The sequence below is a fragment of the Trachemys scripta genome, chromosome 14 (assembly GCF_013100865.1).
Source record: "Trachemys scripta elegans isolate TJP31775 chromosome 14, CAS_Tse_1.0, whole genome shotgun sequence".
Classification (NCBI taxonomy): domain Eukaryota; kingdom Metazoa; phylum Chordata; order Testudines; family Emydidae; genus Trachemys; species Trachemys scripta.
The window spans coordinates 40,114,713-40,135,288 of record NC_048311.1 but is presented as its reverse complement, the minus strand read 5'-3'; the positions used below and the strand labels follow the sequence as shown (position 1 = coordinate 40,135,288).

Below are 20,576 nucleotides of genomic sequence, written 5' to 3'. Positions count from 1 at the left end.
AGGGGCTCATTGTGCCCCATCCCCCCTCGCGCCCCATGCCACAGGCTCCGTCTGCCCCCATCCCCCTTCACCTCCATGCCACGGGGTCTGTGTGCCCTGCCATCGCCCCTCCCCCCAATGCCCAGGGATTTGTCTGCCCTGCATGCTTCATACCAGGGTCCCCCACTTTCCCCCCACCAGGGGTGCTGTGTACTGCACTCCCCCTCATCCCATAGCAGGGTACCCCATTATCCCCTGCATGCCAGAGGCTGAGTGAACTCCTGCTTTGCTGCCACACCCATTATTTGTCTGGATGATAAATCATTCAGGGTGCCAACATGTTCATCTCCACTGGGAGGCTGGGCAAGGGTGTGTTTAAGCTGGACGGGATCGGCTGTTTGCTCTGGCACAGGTGGGTGATGCTGGGGCTGTGTTAAACCCGGGCGTGGCAGAATTCGATGTTTCATTTTTAAATTTTTGAATTTTGATAGGGAAAAAAAAGGGATTTATTTTTAACCCATTCTTCCCAATTTTGATGGATTTTAATTTAAGTTCCTGCAGGGAGTCAGTGGCCAGGACAACCCCTCCCCCAAACACGGGGGAGGCCACCCTGCTGCTGAGTTGCCCCCCTCCTCACAGGCCTGGCCCGGGGGGGGTGGCACTCTGTACCTCAAAGCAGCACCCTGGAACCCCCATATTCACTCCTGTCATAGAATTCTGTCCTATTTCATACAAAGCATGTCATGTAAGATAGTGATTCTCAACCAGGGGCTCTTCCAGGGGTTACAGCAACTCATCTGGATATTTGCTGAGTTTTACAAGCGGCTAAATACAACGCACCAGCAAAGTCAGTACAAATGAACATTTCGGACAGACCATGACTTGTTTATACGGCTCTATATGCTACACACTGAAAGGGGAGTACAATATTTACCTTCCAATTGCATGATTTTATAAATATATGGGAACAATGAGAAGCTCAGGTAACCTGGCTGACACCAGGGCCAGTGGGAAGGATGCTGGGAATGACCCTGGGGCTGGAGCAGGGAGAGTCCTGCAGTGGGGGAAGAGAGACAGAAGGGGGCACAGGAAGAGGAGACAGGGACAGAGGGGGCAGGATCCAGACCGGGGAGGAGGTGGGACAGGGGAAATCCCCACATCTGGGGGAGAAGGAGGAAAGGTATTTTTCTTAGTGAGAGGAGAGAAGCAGGATGGTGTGTGTGTGTGTGGGGGGGGGGTTGGCGCCAGTTGTCACTCGGTGGCTTCGCCGCCTCCGGTTCGATCGGGAGAGCGCCGTGCAGGGTAGGAGCGTGGAGCTCGGTGGTCGCNGGGGGGCAGAGATGCAGCCAGACTTTCTAAGCATGACAAACCAATTAGCCAGGGTGAGTCAGACTCCCTTAGGAGACTCACCTCCTCTTCTAAAGGGACTCCTGGGTTCTCTCCCCAGCTCTGGGAGGGGAGTGGTGTGGGCCTGGTGTTTAGAAGCAGGGGAGGGCTGGGATTCAGGACTCCTGGGTTCTATCCCCAGAGCTGGGAAAGGAGTGGGGTCTAGTGATTAGAGCGGAGGGGAGCCAGGACTCCTGGGTTCTATTCCTATTTCTGGGAGGCTGTTTATCCCACACTGGGGGAGGATGTGTTGGGGATGGGGACCAGATCTGAATGGGTGTGTGGGGTGAGTGTGGGTTGACACTGGGTTTGTGGGGTGTGTGGCCCCAGTTGTTAATTGGGTAGCTGCATCTCCCTCCGGCACTGCCCAGCCCCCTGGGTTGGTGGTTGAGAGCAGACCTGGCCCCAGAGCCCCAGCTCCCTTCTGACCCCTAGAGGGGATCCCTGCAGGTGCAAGGCTGAAGTCCATGTGTGTATGAGCCTGTGTGTCTAGGGTCAGCCCCCAGTGTGGGGGCAGCTGGGCAAGTTCCTCTTGGCCAAACAGCGCCCACTGCTGGTACGCCTCAGCCCTGCACCTGCAGCAACTCCCCGGCCTACCGTCAGACCTCCCCTTACTGTGAGAGTGGGGCCCACAACTGGCTCTTAAAAAGAATCAGTCTCTAGCGAAATGTGGTGGGAGCCAAATCTTAACAACTGCCTCTGCATCTCAGTTTGGGATGTGACCCCCCCTCTCTCTCCCCCCACACTGTTTCTGTCCCATGGGTCTCTTCTCCGCATGTCCTAGCAGGCAGCACAGTTAGACAAGCAAACAACTCACCGTTCCTAACAACTACTTTATTATTAAAGAAATGAAAAATATATGAAACAAAACCCAAACAGTAAAACAACAGTCCCGATCTCCGCTCTCCGATTCTCCCGGAGGAACGTTTTCAACAGATTGCGCGACCTGGGGACACTCCGAAAAAAACGAATCCAAAACCACATTTCAAATGGATTAGTTGAACCTCATTAAATCCCTGTGTGGACGCTCTTATTCAGAATTAAAGTGAATCTTAATCCATTTTGGAAGCGAATTAAGCTAATCTGAAGTAATTGAAATGAGAGGAAGGTGAGAGACAAGGTTTGGACCAACTTCTGTAGAAGAGCTCTGTGTGGTTTTAAAGCGTGTCTCTTTCACCAACAGAAGTTGGTCCAATAAACAATATCCCCTCCCCCACCTGGTCTCGCTAACATCCTGGGACCCCCACGGCTACAACCCTGCAAATGATGAAACAAATGTCTCATTCCACCCCTATATTTTATACCATGATCCACTTGCCTGTTGCATTATTTCCCATGTATTTGTTGTTAACGTTTTCCTGAAGACTTAAGAGGAAAAAACAACAACCTCATTTTGGAAAAAAATCCCACGTTTTTAAATACTGTTTTCCCAGTACTGTCGACCCTGACAAGACAATCACTACAGGGGGAGTTTTTAAAAACCAATGTAGCAAATGCAGAAATATAATTTTAATGACGAATTGATAGCACAATGGTTCATTGTCCCTGGCGTTCCATTTTGGAGCTAAGAAATATTAATATAAATATTTCTGTACTCAATTGGCGTCTCGTATTAGTAACCAGTAACAACCTAATGCCCTGGCTAGAGTTGTACATAAAATGTCTCCCTAGTCACATAACAAGGGTGTCAGGCAGCTACCAGATGAGGGACTTGATTTGAGATCCAAACATTTTAAAATGTACATCTCAAAAGGAGTTTATACCATTTTAAGCATTTGATGGTCTGGGCATTAGTTCATAGCTCTGATTAGTTCATAGCTCTCAGGGCTGGATTAACCTTGGGTGGGCGTGGTGCCCTGTTTGTGGCTCCGCCTCCTGCTCCACCCACATTCTGCCCCGAGGCCACGCCCCCACTCGGCCTCTTCCCCCTGAGGCCCTGCCCACCACTCGCACAAGTGGGAGGGGGCGCAGAGGAGCAAGTGGCAGGTGGGGGCCTCAGGAGGAAGAGGCCAAATGGATGCAGGGACTTGGGGTGGAGTGTGGGTGGAACAGGATGCGGGGCCACAGTCTGGGTGCCGGGGCCCCTTCTGAGTATGGGCCTGGCGCCATTGTAAACCCAGTACTGCTAGAGAGTCACTCTTCTTTGGAATATCCCAAATAAAGGTAACCTCAAAATCATGTCTACACTCAACTTGTGTCTTCTTTGAGAAAATTCTCTTGCTGGTTGTTGGCCTTGTGACCAAATGGTCCCTGGAGTTACAACTAGGGTGACCAGATGTCTCAATTTTATAGGGACAGTCCTGATTTTGGGGTCTTTTTCTTATATAGGCTCCTATTACCCCCCACCCCCGTCCCAATTTTTCACATTTGCTGTCTGGTCACCCTAGTTACAACCTACCATGCGCTGTACATTTACAATGTGCAATTGGAGACCCCTCTCAAATATTCTATCCAAAGCATGAATCACAATCACTGTCACATATAGACATCTTTCAAAACATAGCCTCAAAGAAAACAGTATTGATGGTTTAAATAAAAGAGAAGTTACAAAGATGGTAGAATTGATTATGGGATGAAGAAAATTGCATGTCTGGAACTTGACCCCTAAACTCTTAGAAATCCGTTGGCGAGTCATTTTTATCCCCCAACACATTGCGAAAACTTCCCAGCAGGCACTGCACCGGACCATAGGCGCCAACTTCTCCTGGTGCTGGTGGGTGCTCGTGCCTCCCCGCCCCTGCCCCCATTCCAACCCCTTCCCCAAAGTCCCCACCCCAACTCCGCCCCCTCCCTGCCCCTATTGGACGCCTTCCCCAAATCTCCGCCCCCAGCCCCTCCTCTCCCCCCCCTTCTCCCCTGAGCACCCCACATCCCCGCCCCTCCCCCCCCCCCCCGACAGCTTGTTACGACACGAAACAGCTGTTTCGCGGTGGCAAGCACTGGGAGGAGAAGTGGGGATGATGCGCTCAGGGGAGGAGGCAGAGGGTGGAGGCGAGCTAGGGTGGGGGGCCGGGCTGGGGAGCTGCTGGTGGGGGCAGAGAACGCACCAATTTTTCCCTGAGCACCCCGCATTCCCCCTCCCGCCCCCCGGCTGCTGCTGCACTGGGGAAGTTGCTTCAGCCCCCATCGCGGTGGAGAGCAGCGGGAACCGGGAAAGTTGGAGCCCAGGGAGGAGGCAGGTGCGCGCTTGGATGTCGCCCGCCGTCTCTGTGCCCTTGCAGATCGGGGGAGTTGTTAGTTTTGCTGCAGCCACTCCACTCACACTTGGGGTCCCCTGAGTGTCTTTTGCCTGAGTGCAAGTGGAGTGGCTACAGCAAAACTAACAACTCCCCCGATCTGCAGGGGCACAGAGGCAGTGGGCGGCATCTGAGCGTGCAGCCGCCTCCTCCCCGGGCTCCGGCTACCGCAGCGCTGGGGAAGTTGCTTTGGCCCCAGCGCCCGATGGAGAGCGGTGGGACGGGAGCCGGGAAAGTTGGAGCCCGGGGAGGAGGCAGTCCCCTTACCATGCCTCCCTATTTTCCCAGACATGTCCGGCTTTTTGGAAATTCCTCCTGGATGGGGATTTGAGGACCAAAAAACCGGACATGTCCGGGAAAATCTGGACGTATGGTAACCCTACTTTTATCACACTCCCTTCTAGAACTGGGACTAGAACACAACAGGGGTGGCAGAAACTTCCTAAAGGTGTGAGGGGGCCACTGGTGGTGCCCGAACCATGGCCCTGCCTCCGCCCCTTCCCCTTGAGGCCCTGCCCCTTCCCCCTAAGGCCCCACCCTGGGACACTCCTTCTCCCTGAGGTCCCGCCCACACACCACCCCTTCCCATGAGGCCCCCCCACACCACCCCTTATCCCTGACCCCCCCCAGCCTCGCATCACCCCTTCCTCCGAGGCCCTGCTCCCACCCCCCTTCTTCCACCCAAATCCCTGCCCCCTGCTCACTCTGCCCCTCCCCGGACGGTAAAAAGTGGGAGGGCCATGGCCCCCTGTTCCGGTGCCTCTGGAACCCAGGTGTCCTGCTACCAGAGCTCTAGCTGCTGGAGCATGCTGCCCCCTAGTGGTACACACACCACATGCGGACACTCACATCCCACGCCGCTGAGCCAGGGAGCTGAGTTAAGGAAGTTCTTCCAACTTGGATGCATACAGTGGTGGTCCGATTAGTGCAACCAGATAGCAAAGTGTGAAAAATCAGGACACTTTTTTTCCCCCAAGGGGTGGGGTACAGGTGCATATATAAGACAAAGCCCCGAATATCAGGATGTCTGGCTACCCTAGATCCGATTGTGTTACAGTTTATTCATATGACACCAATACAGCAGCTGCTACTTATTAAAAGAAATCAATAGAATCCCCCATAAACAAACCTCAGTAGACAGATCTCCACCCTCCCCGTATACACCCATTGTTTTAAAACCCTTACAACTAGCGCCCATTGCTGCTCAGGGACCCCCCCACCCCTCAGCAGAAATCCAGCTCTTCAGAGTGGCTGGAGAAAGCACAGACCAGTGGAGAGAGACAGACTGGGATCCAGTGTAGACAGAATTACAGGCGGTGGGGAGTCTATGACCTCACTTCTAACGGCTGGGGTTCTGGGCACACGATGGAATATTGTAGGACCAACCTGTGCTGGATGAACCCACAGCCTCTGCCCCAAGGAGCTCACAGTCTAAACAGACAAAGGGAGAGAGGGGAAACTGAGGCATAGGGCAGGGTACGTGTCTTGTCCGGGTCTCCTGATTTACAGGCCAGTCCCTGACGTGCTAGGCCGCACCGTTCTCTAATAGGCAACAATTCAAATGCCCAGAGAAAGCGGAGTTCAGTGATCCAATTGCTAGTGGGACCGGATAGGGCAGTGTTAACCCCTTCTCTGCCAGCCCAGCTGAGGCTTTTATCCCCCCTGGGCAGGTTTGTGGGAGTGAATGAGACACAGACAGTCTCTGACATCCCCACCCAGGACAGGTGACCAGCTGTGTTCAGTGGCGGGACCCCGCCTGGATTCGGGTCCCACTAAGGGGCGTCATCTCCCCCCACTTCCTTCTCAGTTCCACTCAGGATCATCCCCTAAGGATTACGGGGTTACTCTTCCCAGCCCTTCCCACGCTCCAGCCGGCCCCCGAGAGATTTCCTGCCTCTCACCTGTGCACTGAGTTAACAGTTCTCAGTCACCTGGCCCCCAAGAACAAACCTGGCGGTGTCCCTATGTAATCCACTCAGTGAGTGTTCATTCCCTGTCCCCCTCTGTGCCAACCCACAAGGCATGAATTGTACATAAGAACATAAGAACGGCCGTGCTGGGTCAAACCAAAGGTCCATCTAGCCCAGTATCCTGTCTACCGACAGTGGCCAATGCCAGATGCCCCAGGGGGAGTGAACCTAACAGGTAATGATCAAGTGATCTCTCTCCTGCCATCCATCTCCACCCTCTGTCAAACAGAGTCTAGGGACACCATTCCTTACCCATCTTGGCTAATAACCATTAATGGACTTAACCTCCATGAATTTATCTAGTTCTCTTTTAAATGCTGTTATAGTCCTAGCTTTCACAACCTCCTCAGGCAAGGAGTTCCACAGGTTGACTGTGCGCTGTGTGAAGAACTTCCTTTTATTTGTTTTAAACCTGCTGCCTATTAATTTCACTTGGTGACCCCTAGTTCTTGTATAATGGGAATAAGTAAATAACTTTTCTTTATCTACTTTCTCCACATCACTCATGATTTTATATACCTCTAGCATATCCCCCCTTAGTCTCCTCTTTTCCAAGCTGAAGAGTCCTAGCCTCTTTAATCTCGCCTCATATGGGACCCGTTCCAAACCCCTAATCATTTTAGTTGCCCTTCTCCGAACCTTTTCTAGTGCCAGTGTATCTTTTTTGGGATGAGGAGACCACATCTGTACGCAGTATTCCAGTATTCCATGGTGACAGAGCCAGACTCAAAGCTTTAAATCAAGAGGTAGCAGCTACTCATGCTTTTAACTCTGGCTGTCTCTGGTTCAATCCCAGCATTTTGACCAGCTCCCGCCTCCCTCCTCCTGCCCCCTTTCCTCCTGACTGCAGCAGGAACCATTAAAGGGATCAGGGTCTCGCTTCCTTCCCCCCATTTCAGCCTCTTGTCTCCCAGACTCGACTCCCAACTTCGGCGCCGGTGAAAATCCTGGATCCTGCTTTGAAACGTGCCCTGACACAGCAGCTCTAAGAATCGCTCAGCTAACGAGGAATGGTATAAAATGTGGTGTTCTGGCTAACAGGGAATGGTGTAAACGCGACACTCCGGCTAATGGGGAATGGTATAAACGCGACACTCCGGCTAATGGGGGACGATGTAAATGTGGCACCAAGGCCCGAATGCTCCTGGGACTTCGAGCCCTTTGCCTGTGAGCCCTTGCAGGAAACCATCCCGAAATGCGCCCTTATCCTGCAGCAGTGAGTCCCACAGGTCCGTTCTGCCTCCCATTTCCAGGGTTCTCCATTTCGACCTTTGCAGCCTGGCCTCCTCTCCTCCGGAGAGCCTGAGTGCTGGGTGCTGCCTGCTGAGAAGCGGCATCTCTGCCTTTCCCCACCTTCCGTCCAGTGCCTCCTTTGAAACAACCACTGGGTCATGGATTGTTCTGTGCGACAAGTTTCTCTCTCGAGCCTTTATTTCATCCACGGACGAGCGGGAGGCGGCCCTGACACCTGCCCGGTGGAGGGGAGATAGAGACAGGGGAGAGGGCCTGCGTGAGGGTGGACGTCAGGGGTCGATGTGGGGTAGGGAAAGTGACAGCATCTCCCCTGTCTCCCTCCCTCCCCCTGCTGCTGCCCATCCAACTCGGGTGAGAGGAGGAGATCCCGCTTCATGGCGTGCCAGCCACCAGGGGGTCACTGATAAGCGGTGGGGGGCAGCCAAACACGTGTGATGGAGGAGCGTTATCCCCGGTTAGCGCGTGGATTGGATCTCTTAGCCCTAATACGGATTGAATTCAAAGGGGTTCCTCTCCCAGGCGGACTCCTTGTTATCTCGTCCCTGGCAGACACCTTCCCCCTTAGTCGCACCTTTGGCAGGAGGGTTCTTGGGGTTGGTTTCCCTGTTGTCTCATTAGGGTCCCTTCCTGGTGGTCGTGTTCCCCCTTACTCAGCCCCTTGGGAGGAGGGTTTCTCTCCGGGATGGTTCCTCTGATGCCGGTAGAGATGGGAGCTACGGCCAAAGCATTTCCCACAGTCGGCGCACTGGAAAGGCTTTTCACCGGTGTGGACGCGCCGGTGCCGCTCCCAGTGGGAGCTCCAGGCGAAGCCCTTCCCGCAGTCAGCACAGCGGAAGGGTTTCCCCCCAGCGGCGTGGAGCCGCCGGTGCCTGGCCAGCGCCGGTGCCTGGCTGAAGCTTTTCCCACAGTCCCCGCACCGGTAGGGTTTCTCCGCCGCATGGGAAGGCTGGTGCCGGTCGAGGTCTGTGATGCAGCTGAAACTTTTCCCGCAGTCGCCGCAGCGGTGGGAGGCGTCCTCTTTGCCGGCCCGGTGCTTGGCCAGCACCGAGCTGTCCCCAAAGCTCTTCCGCTGGCCTGCGTGCACCCGCCTGTGTTTCACCAGGTGGGCGCTCTGGCTGAAGGCCTCCCCGCACTCCCCGCAGGTGTGGGGCCGCTCGCCGGTGTGCACGTGCCGGTGCCGCTCCAGGTGCGAGCTCCAGGTGAAGGCTTTCCCGCAGTCGCCGCACCGGAAGGGTCTGTCGCCCCGGCGATGCTTGGCCAGCGCTGCGCTTTGTGGGCACCGGTGGGGCTGACCCGCCGTGTGGAGGAGGCGCCGGTGTCTGTCCAGCTGGGAGGCTCGAGGGAAGTTTTTCCCACAGTCGGGGCAGGGATGGGAGGAGTTCTCCCTCAGGGGGCTCGTCTGGGCTGAGCTCTCCCCACCACCGGGTTGCCTCTCCGTGTGGCTTTTCCGGTGCCTCACCAGCGCTGCGCTCCGAGCAAAACTTTTCCCGCAGTCGCCGCACCGATGGGGTCTCTCTGCCGCCGGGCGTTTCACAGCCAGGCGGCGTCTCCCCCCGCTGGCATGGCATCCCCGGTGTTTGGCCAGCGCCGAGCTGTCCCCAAAGCTCTTCCCGCAGTCTGGGCACCCATAGGGCCTCTCGCCTGTGTGCACCCGCTTGTGTTTCACCAGGTGGGCACTCTGGCTGAAAGCCTCCCCGCACTCCCCGCAGGTGTGGGGCCGCTCGCCGGTGTGGACGCGCCGGTGCCGCTCCAGNTCGAGGGAAGTTTTTCCCACAGTCGGGGCAGGGATGGGAGGAGTTCTCCCTCAGGGGGCTCGTCTGGGCTGAGCTCTCCCCACCACCGGGTTGCCTCTCCGTGTGGCTTTTCCGGTGCCTCACCAGCGCTGCGCTCCGAGCAAAACTTTTCCCGCAGTCGCCGCACCGATGGGGTCTCTCTGCCGCCGGGTGTTTCACAGCCAGGCGGCGTCTCCCCCCGCTGGCATGGCACCCCCGGTGTTTGGCCAGCGCCGAGCTGTCCCCAAAGCTCTTCCCGCAGTCCGGGCACCCATAGGGCCTCTCGCCTGTGTGCACCCGCTTGTGTTTCACCAGGTGGGCACTCTGGCTGAAAGCCTCCCCGCACTCCCCACAGGTGTGGGGCCGCTCGCCGGTGTGGACGCGCCGGTGCCGCTCCAGGTGGGAGCTCCAGGCAAAGCCTTTCCCGCAGTCCCCGCACCGGAAGGGTTTGTCACCCCGGTGGCTCCGGCGGTGCCGGGCCAGAGCGGCGCTGCGGGGGAAGCTCTCCCCACACTCGGGGCAGCGGTGGGGCTGGCGGTGGGCGGCGTGGGCCCGCTGGTGCTTGTGGAAGAAGGCGCTGCTGTTGAAGGCCTTGCCGCAGTCCGGGCACTCCAGGGGCTTCCCGCCGGCGTGGGCCCGCTGGTGCCGGTAGAGATGGGAGCTGCGCCCGAAACATTTACCACAGTCGGCGCACTGGAAGGGCCGCTCGCCGGTGTGCAGCCGCCGGTGCCGGGCATAGTGCGAGCCCCAGTCAAAGCCCTTCCCACAGTCGGCGCATTGGAAGGGCTTGATCCCAGTGTGGAGGCGCAGGTGGGTGGCCAGGTGGGAGCTCACCCGGAAGCGCTCCCCGCACTCCGAGCAACGGTAACGCTTTCCGCCGGGGGCCTGGGGCCGGCGTCGCGGGCCGGGCTCCTGCCCCTGCCCCGTGTGGGACTGCTGGTGCGTAAGGAGGGCGGAGCTCTCGATGAAGCTCTCCCCACACTCCGGGCACGGATAGGAGCCCTGCCCCGTGTGGGATCTCTGGTGGGTAAGGAGGGCGGAGCTCTCCGTAAAGCTCTCCCCACACTCCGGGCACAGGGAGGGCTCCTCTCCCGCAGGACGTTGCCTGCTACCGTCCACACTGAGCCTGGCTTCGGGGCTCTCCCCCGATCGGCCTCTCCGCGGGGCTGCCCCATCCCGGACTTTCTTGAAGCCTCCGTTGCACGGAGCTTCTCTGCCCCGTCTCTTCCCCGGCGGCTTTCCCTGCTGGCCTCCGGACCTGCCGGCTTTGCCCCCTTTGGGATTGCGGGCCACCTTCCCCCGGCTGCTTCCCGATGATGCCGTCTCAGGGCCTCCTGGCCGTGGAGCCTCCCTCTCGGTCTCGCTCGCGGTCCCTAGGATAAGGAGAGAGTCCAGACGTAAGCCATGCTGTGTGCCGGGGGAAAGAGGCGGGCAAGCGGGACGCTGGGGTGAACCAAACCCACAGAGGGCCCGGGGTGGACGTCTCTGGCCTGGGCTATGCGGGAGGCCAGACGAGAGGGTCAGGATGGTCCCTTCTGAACTCCCCTCTGCCCTGCCCACCGAGCCCTTCCCCAGGGAGGAGAGAAGAGGGGACCCTTCGTGCTTCCCTCTCCTGCCTGAGCCGCCAGAGGGCAGGCAGAGGGAGGGGGCGGCCAGGCAGGAGCGGCCCCGTCCTCCAGGAGGAGACGACTGGAGGGTCGCAGGCTTTGCTGCTCCTGTCGGCCGGGCTCCCTGCATGCCCAAGGGGCTCCTGGCCTCTCTCTACCTCTATTGCAGGGACTCCCCACCCCCTGTCATCACTCCTCCCTCCCCCCCATACTCTGTTTCCACTATGCCAGAGATTGGCAAACTACCGCCTACGGGACCCTCCTGCCCGGCCCCTGAGCTCCTGGTGCAGTAGGGCTAGCCCCCGGCCCCTCCCCTGCTGTTCCCCTTCCCCGCAGCCTCGGCTTGCTCGCCCCGCCACCGGCGCAACGCTCTGGGCGGCATGGCTGTGAGCTCCTGGGGCAGCACAGCTGCAGAGCCCGGCCTGATGCGGTTTCTGTGCTGCATGGCTGGCTCCAGCCGAGCGGTGCGGCTGTAACGCCGCCAGCCACCGACGCTCCAGGCAGCGCGGTAAGGGGGCAGGGAGCAGGGGGGGTTGGATAGAGGGCAGGGGAGTTCGGAGTGGTGGTCAGGGGGCGGGGGTGTGGATAGGGGTCAGGGGGGGAACAGGGAGTCGAATGGGGGCAGGGATCCCTGGGGTGGCACTCAGGAAGGAGAGGGGGTGTTGGATGGGGCAGTCAGGAGCAGGGTTCCAGCAGGGGAATCCGGGCAGGGGTCCCGGGGGGGCTGCCAGTGAACGGGGGAGTTGGATGGGGCAGGAGTCCCGGGGTGGGGGGCAGATAGGAGGTTAGGGGCCGGGCCATGACCCCCTCCCCTAACCGGCCCTCCATTCAATTTACGAAACCCGATGCGGCCCTCAGGTCAAAAAGTTTGCCCGTCCCTGCACTATGCCAAGGGCTGTGTGTGCATCCCCAATATCGCTGTGCCCCCTTTTCTAGGGGCTGTGAATGCCCCTCTCCTTTCTGACTGGGAAAGAAGTCATTCTGGGGGCCACTGGGAGGATGGGCAGAGAGGAGACCAGGCAGTAAGTTAGGCTAGAAAGTGCCCACGGCACCATCAACCAGCGGCTTGATCTACAGACAACTGCTGAGGTGCTGGAATCTGTGGCTTGGCTCCACAGCTGGCAGGGGCTCCGTGTGTGTGCCCCCCTCCCCCCAGTGCTCCCCCCCATTTTCGGTTGTCTGATTTTCCCCAAAGTCGATCGGTTCTGACCGCTCGTGCCGAGAACATGCCCTGAAACTTTGGAATTGAGCGGACGTGGCGTCCCAAAGTTGTTGCAAACGCCATCGTGTTGAGTGGAAGGGCCCCAAAAAGCTTGGCCGTCAAGCCAAGGTGCTGAGCCGGAACTGGGAGAGCTCCCGGGGGGCTTCCTCGGGAAAGCCAGCTCCTGACTTTGCTCCCAGATGGTTTCTGAACTGGTCGAACGGGTTTCCTCACCTGGGCTGGCGCTTCTCGGGAGGTCCCTTCCCCCAGAGCCCTGGAGATCCGGGGGGACCCACGGCTCTTCCCCTTGCTCCAGCCGGGAGATCACGTCCGGTTTAGGGATGGGATATTCTGCGCACGGGTAGGGGGATAAAAGAGGGGAGAGATTAGGGTTTGTCAAGCCATTGGCCTGGCAGCCTCCTTAGCCACCTCTCACCCAGCGTGGGCTTTCCCAGTCCCACCCCACCCCTGGCCTGTCTCTCCTGCCTTCTCACCAGCTGGGCCTGGGGCAGTGTGTGAGCGTGTCTCCCCCTATTGGCTGGCCCCGGTACTACTACTGGGTTGATCCCTCGGGATTTCCTGAGGCAAGCTGTGTTCCTTAGACGGGTGAGCAGGGCACCTATGGCCCCTGCCGCACGCAGCTGCCCTATCTGTGAAGCACGCTGGGTACGGCTCCATGGCCCATATGCAGCACCCCGGGGTCAGCCAGCGTTAAGGAGGGGGGAATCCTGAGTGCGGGGCTTTAAGGACACAAGTTGTCCAGTTACTATGAAGGGGTGAATTGGCCTCGGTACTCAGGAGGCACAGGGCAAATCACCTGCTGGTGGCCGCATTTGAAGATGGCAGAGTTCAAGATGCTCAGCGGTTCTGCTATATAGCACCTGTTACTATTATGTGTGTTACAGGGCCCCGTTGTGCCGGGCGCTGCACAGACACGGAGAGAGACAGTCCCTGTCCCAGCTGAGATCAGAGCCCCATTGTGCCGGGCGCTGCACAGACACTGAGGGAGAGACAGCCCCTGCCCCAGCTGAGATCAGGGCCCTGTTGGGCCGGGCACTGCACAGACACAGAGAGAGACAGTCCCTGTCCCAGCTAAGATCAGGGTCCCGTTGTGCCGGGCACTGCACAGACACACAGAGAGAGACAGTCCCTGCCCCAGTTGAGATCTGGGTCCCATTGTGCCGGGCACTGCACAGACACACAGCGAGAGACAGTCCCTGCCCAAGCTGAGATCAGGGCCCCGTTGTGCCAGGCGCTGCACAGACACAAACCGAGTCAGTTACTTCCCACAAGAGTTTACAAACTAAATAGACAAGCAAGGATCATTATACCTGTTTTACAGACAGGAAAACTGAGGCCCAGAGAGATGCAGTGACTTGGCCATGGTCACACAGGAAGGTGGTGGCAGAGTTGGGAATGAACCCAACACTCTTAAATCCCAGCCCATAGCCCTAGCCACCAATTCACCCCCTTTCTCTAATTGGTGAGCTCTATTTGCAGTTCTGTGCAAGCCGGCTGAGTCGGGCAGCCTTGGTAATTGAACCTGCTTCTCCTTAAACAAAACCAAACCACAACCTCGGAAATGACATGAAAACAAAAAACTTTGTGAATCCAACACTAAAGCTGCGCCATGACGCGCTCACAAGCCAGGCCGGGGCAGAGCCACGGTTTTGCTTTATTCTATTCAAGGCTTTATGGAACCTCCATGGCCCTGGTGCTTGAGCGCCCGGTTGAAGCCAGCCCTTAACTCCACCCCTTTGTGCCCATGAATGAAGCTACAAGTCTTGAATGAACTGAGCTGGTCGAAACATTTTCATTGGAAAAGGGGTTCTGTCAAAATTGACATTTTCCCCATTGGATTTCAATGGAATTTTTCCAAAATGTCCTACGAGGTAGAGCTGGATTCTGATCTGTTACCCCCGAGGTGACACAAAATCAAATATTATTATTAATTAATCCTTGGCAGTATTCACCCAACATAAGCGCGGCCAAACCGGGGCAGTGCAATGGTCCATCTAGCCCAATATCTATCTCGGACGGTGGCCAGTACCAGAGCTGCAGGGGGACAAGACAAAACTCCTACTGATTTCAAAGGTGCTTTGTGAGAACTGTGGGACTCCGGTCACTAGGGCAGAGCTGTGCTTTGCATCCCAGGAGCACAGAGGTCCATGAGAAGCAAAGAGTAACTTAGAGCTGCCTAGGAGCTGCTCTTCTTCATGCTGACCAGCACTGTGCACAGCCCCAGGGTATGGGGCAACTTCCCATAACCGAAAGCAGACAGTTCCTTACTGAGGGACATCAGGGTCTCATAGCTCTCCTGCATGACATCTCTGTACAGGGCCCTCTGCCGAGGATCTAGGAAGAGCCACTTCTCCATCGGGAACACGCAGCCGGCTCCTTTAAAGCACCTGAAAGAACAAGAGAGCCCCGCTCAGCACCTGCTGTTCCTGGGGCGATCCCAGCCTTCCCCAAAACCCCCTACGCCGTTCCCAGGAGTGCTGATTGCAGGCCTCTTGTGTCCCAGGTTAGACTCCCCCTCCTGAACGGAACTGGGTGCTTTGGGGAGCTGCTCCCCCGTGCGACAGATGGGGAAATTTCCGCCTCCTCCAGTTTTTGTCTCTTCCTGATAATAAGGTCTCAGACGAGCCGAGTCCCAGAAAGTTTGTACCCAAAAGAGTGGGAGGAGCGGGGTGACTGGAGAGCAGAACTGGCTTAAGTCCATGTCACACCCCGATCTCTTCCCTGCCCCTCACCCCGCCCGTTCTCTCCTTGCGGACAGATGGACTGGGCCAGGCTGGGAAAACACTGGGTCGCTTTATCCCAGCGCAGACCCGGCCCCTCCAAGCAGCACTAAACCCACCCAGTGACAGAGTCTCGGAAGCAAATGCTAGCAAAGAGCAGAGTCAATGGGGCCGCTTTGGGGGACACCCCCCCACACACACACACTGTCCCCCAGGACTCAGGCGAGACAGGACCTGGCTTTTCCTCTCCTAGCTCCGCACCTGGGTGGGTCCCAGGAAAGTCAGCTCTGCCCAGGGATGGATTTGGCCAAGGCTGGGAGCCGGGAACCTCCTTCCCCACTTATTGCTCCTGTTGCCCCTCCCACTCTCCCCCACCCCTTTTCTGTCTCCTTCCCCCTCTGCCTGGGAGACTGTCCTGTTCCGGGGGGGTCCGCTCTCCAAGCGCTGGATCAGCTGCTGAGAGCCGGGGGGAGGCTTCAGGGAGGGCAGCAGCTCTGGGACTCGCAGACCCCCGCCCCTCCGGGAGCAGAGCTGGGGCGAGCAGGGGCCCTGGGTGCAGAGTCACTTTCCTGCCCGGCCCCGGCCCTTTCCCCCGGGTCCCCCCCATCACCTGCAGGCTCCGGCTCGGGGGCTGGTGCGGGCAGAGCCCGGGGCTGGTTGCAGCCGCCGCAGACGGTCCCCACCCGGGCTGGGCTCAGCGGGGGCCTGGCTCTGCGCTACGGAAGCAGCAGCCGCTAACCTGGGAAGTTCAGCCCCCTGATCTGCTGATCACAGGAAACACACGGCCAGGGGAGGGGGAGAGCGCTGCCGCCTCCCGTCCCTGAGCCATACCCAGAGCCCTCTAGCGGGGACAGCGCCGAGCACCCCCTTCCCAAGCTCCCATCGGGGCTGGGGGGGGGGGCGGCTGCCCCCCCCCCCCCGCTTGAAGCGGTTCCCAGCATCTGCAGGGTTTGCAGTTTGGTTCAATGGCTCTCAGCCCCCCCCCCGTGCAAACTGTTCCCGCTCCCCTGTAGGACTGAAAGTCTCTATCCAGGGAAAATAGGGCCCGGCTGGGGCCAACCCTCGGCCCAGCAACCCCATGGGGAGGAGAGACACCCCCCGCACCCCATGCTCTGTCACAAGTTGCTACCCTGCCTCCAGCTGCTTGACCCCCCACTCCCACCCCCGGCCAGTCAACTTCCGCCCCCTGGCCACTCGCCTCCTCCACTTTGCCCCCTTTTAGCCCCTGTAAAAAGCGGTCCGAAGAATCTGATGCCAAGTAAGGGCAGGGTGAGGGCAGCGGCTTCAGCAGATGTTACTGAGCACGCGCAGTTCGTGTGAGCATGCTCAGTACACACCCTAAGTAGCAAATGATGTCAGCTAGCAATTTGGAACACTATATCCCGAGTAGCTAATTCTCTTTTCGACCGAGCGCCGGCCAGGCTGGGGCTTAGGTCGGTTTAACGATGTCGCTCAGGGGAGTGGATTTTTCACACCCCTAAGTTATATCGACCAATTTCCTAGCGTAGATCAGACCTATGTCTACCCTCCACATTAACCCCGGGCTCTGACCCAGGGTTAAGTCCAAGCCCCCTTTTCTGTCCACACACAAATTAGTCTGACTCGGCTTAGCAAGCACTCTGGACCCAGGTCCTAGGACCTCGCTGTGGGGGTGGGTGAGAGCCGAAGTACCACGGTGACGCGGGTCCAAGCTCTGTCATTTTGCAGTGTGGACGCGGCTCAAGGCGCAAATCTGAGTCAGAAGGCCTGCGTGTTGCCATTAGCAGGGCAGGGAGACCCGGGTCTGGCAATCGTAAGGCCAGGTTTACAATGCAGTGCGGACGCTCCAAGCCCGGGTGCCACCAGTCCACAAGCAAGTCCACAAACACCAAGTCCACAAGCCCAGGCTTAATGCGCCGTGTAGACGTAACCCGGCCTACTGCTGTCAACACTGGGGGCTAGGTCAGGAGAACTGCGTTGCTCAGGGAGGTGGATTTTTCACACCCTTGAGCGAAGTATCTGGGTCGACCAGACCTAAAGCTAATGAGCGGCAAAGGGTTACACTGAGACTGAGCATGTGCAGACAGAGGAGCCTACAGGATGTAAGAGTTTTAACTGCAGCTGCAAGAGGGTTTCAAGTGTAGACAAGCCCTAGGTGTCCCCAAAATCCATGTGCCTACCTAGATTGTCCTGCAATTTGCTGTGCCTTCTGGGGGCCCCTGGAGAGGGTTGGTGACTCAAATTTCAGGTCATTTGAGCATGAGATTACTGAGATACTGCCCCCCCCCCCAACCAAAACAAATCCACTTTTCTTCAAGGTCACAGATTCTACCAACACACCTGTGCATACCTGGCTTCTGAACTGCTACTGGCTTAATGGGACAGGAAGTGGAGGGTGAGCTGGAAATGGAGGCAGAGGGGGCTATATGTTGTGGGGGGAAAGGGGAGGAGAAAGACGCAGCACAGCACTCTTCACTCACATGCTTAGTGATCAGTGACAGGAGCAGCGGAAGTGCCCTAAAAATGGAGGGCCACATGCATCCGAACCATGGCCCCACGTGCTTCACCGTCCCCCCCTGAGGCCCCACCCCCGCACTGCTTCTTCTCCCTGGTCCCCAATCCTCACATGGCCCATTCCTCTCCCAGGCCCCCTGCCTTTGCACCACCCCTTCTGCCCCAGACCATGCCCCTGCACTGCCTCTTCCCCTGAGGCACCCCCAAGTCACTCGCCCTTATGGACAGTAAAAAGTGGGAGGGCCATGGCCTCCTACCCCCTCCCCCCCCGTTCCAGTGCCCTGGTTAGTGATCTGAATGTGGGGTCATTTGAGCAAGAGATTGAGGTAGGCTTGGAAGGATTAGAGGTTCATCTGTAAATATCAGTGAATGTCGATTTCACGGCCCATGCACAAACTAGGGTGACCAGATGTCCCGATTTTATAGGGACAGTCCCGATTTTTGGGTCTTTTTCTTATATAGGCTCCTCTTACCCCCCACCCCCATGCCGATTTTTCGCATTTGCTGTCTGGTCACCCTAGCACAAACCCATGAACCAACCTTCCCATGGATAACAACCGAAACGTACCGCAAGGCAAAGTAAGAAACATGCCGCTTGGCAGGTTAGTCGAGTTTGATTTAGGGCCATTTATTTGGCATATTACAACGTGGGATGGTGACGGCTGGTCCTAAAACTTGAACTTTTTGAATCTTGGTGTCATTCCACAATGAAAACCTGCCCCCTCTCCATTGTCTGATCCTCTGCAACCGTGAAAATTTAAAGAGAGAAAACTGCTTAAAAATAAACAGGGGAATTATCCGTTGAAATTGTAAACCAATAAAAACCCAGTTCTGCCAAGCCTGGATTAAGAAGTGTGGTGCACTCCCATGCTGAATAATTACACAGCACCCAGATCTGTCTATTGGTCCACTTATCCCCTTGACGAGTCTAGCCCCGCATGCAGGCCCGGCTCCAGGCACCAGCTTACCAAGAGAGAAGCGGCACGTCCAGCTGTTCGGCAGCAATTCGGCGGATGGTCTCTCACTCCTGCTCGGAGCGAAGGACCTTCCGCCAAATTGCCGCCGCAGATCACGATCGCGGCTTTTTTTGTTTTTTTGTTTGGCTGATGGGGGCGGCCAAAACCCTGGAGCTGGCCCTGCCCGCATGTCCCCAGCCATCCATTGCCACTCATATATACCTGAGCTAATTATAACGCTGCCTGATCATTACCTATCTCCCTGTGCTCCCGCTGTCCCTCTCATGTAGGCCAGTGGGTCTCAAACTTCATTGCACCGTGACCCCCCTGCTGACAACAAAAATTACTACATGAACCCAGGAGGGAGGATCAAAGCCCGAGCCCACCCCAGCCCCGCTGCGCCGGCTGGCGGGAGTGGGGGGGCAAAGCTGAAGTCTGCCTTGGGCGATGGGGCTCAGGCTTTGGCTTCGGCCCTAGGCCCCAACAAGTCTAACACCAGCCTTGGCGACCTCATTTAAAGGGTCTTTTAATGTTTGAGAGCCCCTGATCTAGGCCAATGTGACGCTCTGCGTAGCTCCCCAGCCGGGACGCAGGGCTCTGGGTAAGCGGAGAAGCCTGGCTCTCTCCCCAACAGCAGGTGGTCCAGCCAAAGCTCTCACCTCCCCCACCTGGGCTACCATCCGGCCCTGGCATCTCTAGGGCCCACCCAAGGGGGAGGTCCCTGGGGGTGCTTTCCCGACAGACAGAGCCGCTGGCTTTGCCCCTGTTGGCGGCGATCTTGGGGCGAGGTTTCCGCAGCTGTCCCCACTAGAGGGCTCTGGTGAATGGCTCAGGGCTGGGAGCTTCTCTCGGTCTCTCTCTCTCCCCGGGTTTCCTGTGAGCAGCGGCGCAACTTCCCGGGCTAGAAGGGAGCTGCGGGAGCCGGTGAAACCCCTCCGCAAAGCCCGGGTGGGGACTCTCCCTGCAGGGGTTTGAGACGGGAGAGACTGGAAGGGGCAGCGGGAGCAAGCAGTGGGGAGGGAGGTTCCCAGCTCCCAGCCCTGCTCGGATCCCAGCGTCCCTGGGCAGACTGACTCTCCTGGGCTCAAGGTAAGGAGCAGAGAGAGGAGAAGCCAGGGGAGTCTGGGGGGGCAGGGGACAATGTCAGGGGGCTTCCCCCATAGGCGCTGGAAATAGGGGTGCTGCTGCCGCACCCCCTGACTTGAAGCGGTTCCCATCATCTGCAGGGTTTGCTGTTTGCTTCAATGACTTTCAGCTCCCCCCCCCCCCCCCCCCCACACTGTACAAATTGGTCCCGCACCCCTGTAGGGCTGAAAGTCGCTATCCAGGGAAAATAGGGCCCAGCTGGGGCCAGCCCTTGGCCCAGCAACCCCATGTGGAGGAGAGACACCCCCTGCCCCCCATACTCGGGGGCACAAGGCTGCAGGCCACATGAGCAGCAGGTAGGGGCCACCTAGTTGCCAGCCTCTTGGGGAGGAGGAATTATTATGCGGACATGGGATTACCACCTTTGAAATGCCTCCCCCGCCCCCCCCCCCTCCAAAGAATCCAGCACGCAGCCCACAACCACCGAGGCAACTCCACAACCCCCACCCCCCCGTCAACGGTCACTTATGTGACTCATGTCTTGGGCCCTACCAAATTCATGGTCCATTTTGGTCAATTTCACGGTCATAGGGTTTTGAAAATCGTAAATTTAGTGATTTCAGCTATTTCAATCTGAAATTTCACGGTGGTGGAATTGTAGGGGTCCTGACCCAAAAAGGAGCTGTATGTGTGGGGGGGGTGTCACAAGGTTATTGGAGGGGGTGAGTGGTACTGCTACCCTTACTTTGGGGCTGCTGCTGGCAGGGTGCTGCCTTCAGAGCTAGGTGCCCAGCCAGCAGCCGCCGCTTCCTGGCCACCCAGCTCTGAAAGCAGCAGTGCAAAAGTAAGTGTGGCAATACCGCAACCCCCCTAAAATAACCTTGCGACACCCCCC

The 20,576-nt window shown here is 57.7% G+C and overlaps 2 protein-coding genes across 5 annotated transcripts in view; one reads left to right on the top strand and one right to left on the bottom strand.

Annotated features, from left to right (window-relative positions):
• Positions 1 to 7,148: 7,148 nt before the first annotated feature.
• LOC117886903 (zinc finger protein 345-like) overlaps positions 7,149 to 20,576 on the bottom strand; it is a 115,344-nt gene continuing 101,916 nt past the window's right edge. The window contains exons 1-5 of one of the 4 annotated variants that reach the window (XM_034789024.1): positions 16,345 to 16,416; positions 14,695 to 14,813; positions 12,640 to 12,756; positions 9,997 to 10,970; positions 7,149 to 9,578 (exon numbers count right to left, since the gene is read on the bottom strand). In XM_034789024.1, coding sequence (XP_034644915.1) covers positions 8,472 to 9,578; positions 9,997 to 10,970; positions 12,640 to 12,756; positions 14,695 to 14,782 — 2,286 coding nt within the window. In that variant the 5' untranslated portion in view covers positions 14,783 to 14,813; positions 16,345 to 16,416 and the 3' untranslated portion in view covers positions 7,149 to 8,471. Of the gene's footprint in view, positions 9,579 to 9,996; positions 10,971 to 12,639; positions 12,757 to 14,694; positions 14,814 to 15,380; positions 15,496 to 15,756; positions 15,930 to 16,344; positions 16,417 to 20,576 lie in introns of those variants that run through there. The other 3 variants (XM_034789022.1, XM_034789025.1, XM_034789023.1) reach the window with 3 other exon arrangements.
• LOC117886974 (zinc finger protein 501-like) overlaps positions 19,408 to 20,576 on the top strand; it is a 24,957-nt gene continuing 23,788 nt past the window's right edge. The window contains exon 1 of the mRNA XM_034789171.1: positions 19,408 to 19,684. The gene's annotated coding sequence lies outside the window, so the exon portion shown is untranslated. The remainder of the gene's footprint in view (positions 19,685 to 20,576) is intronic.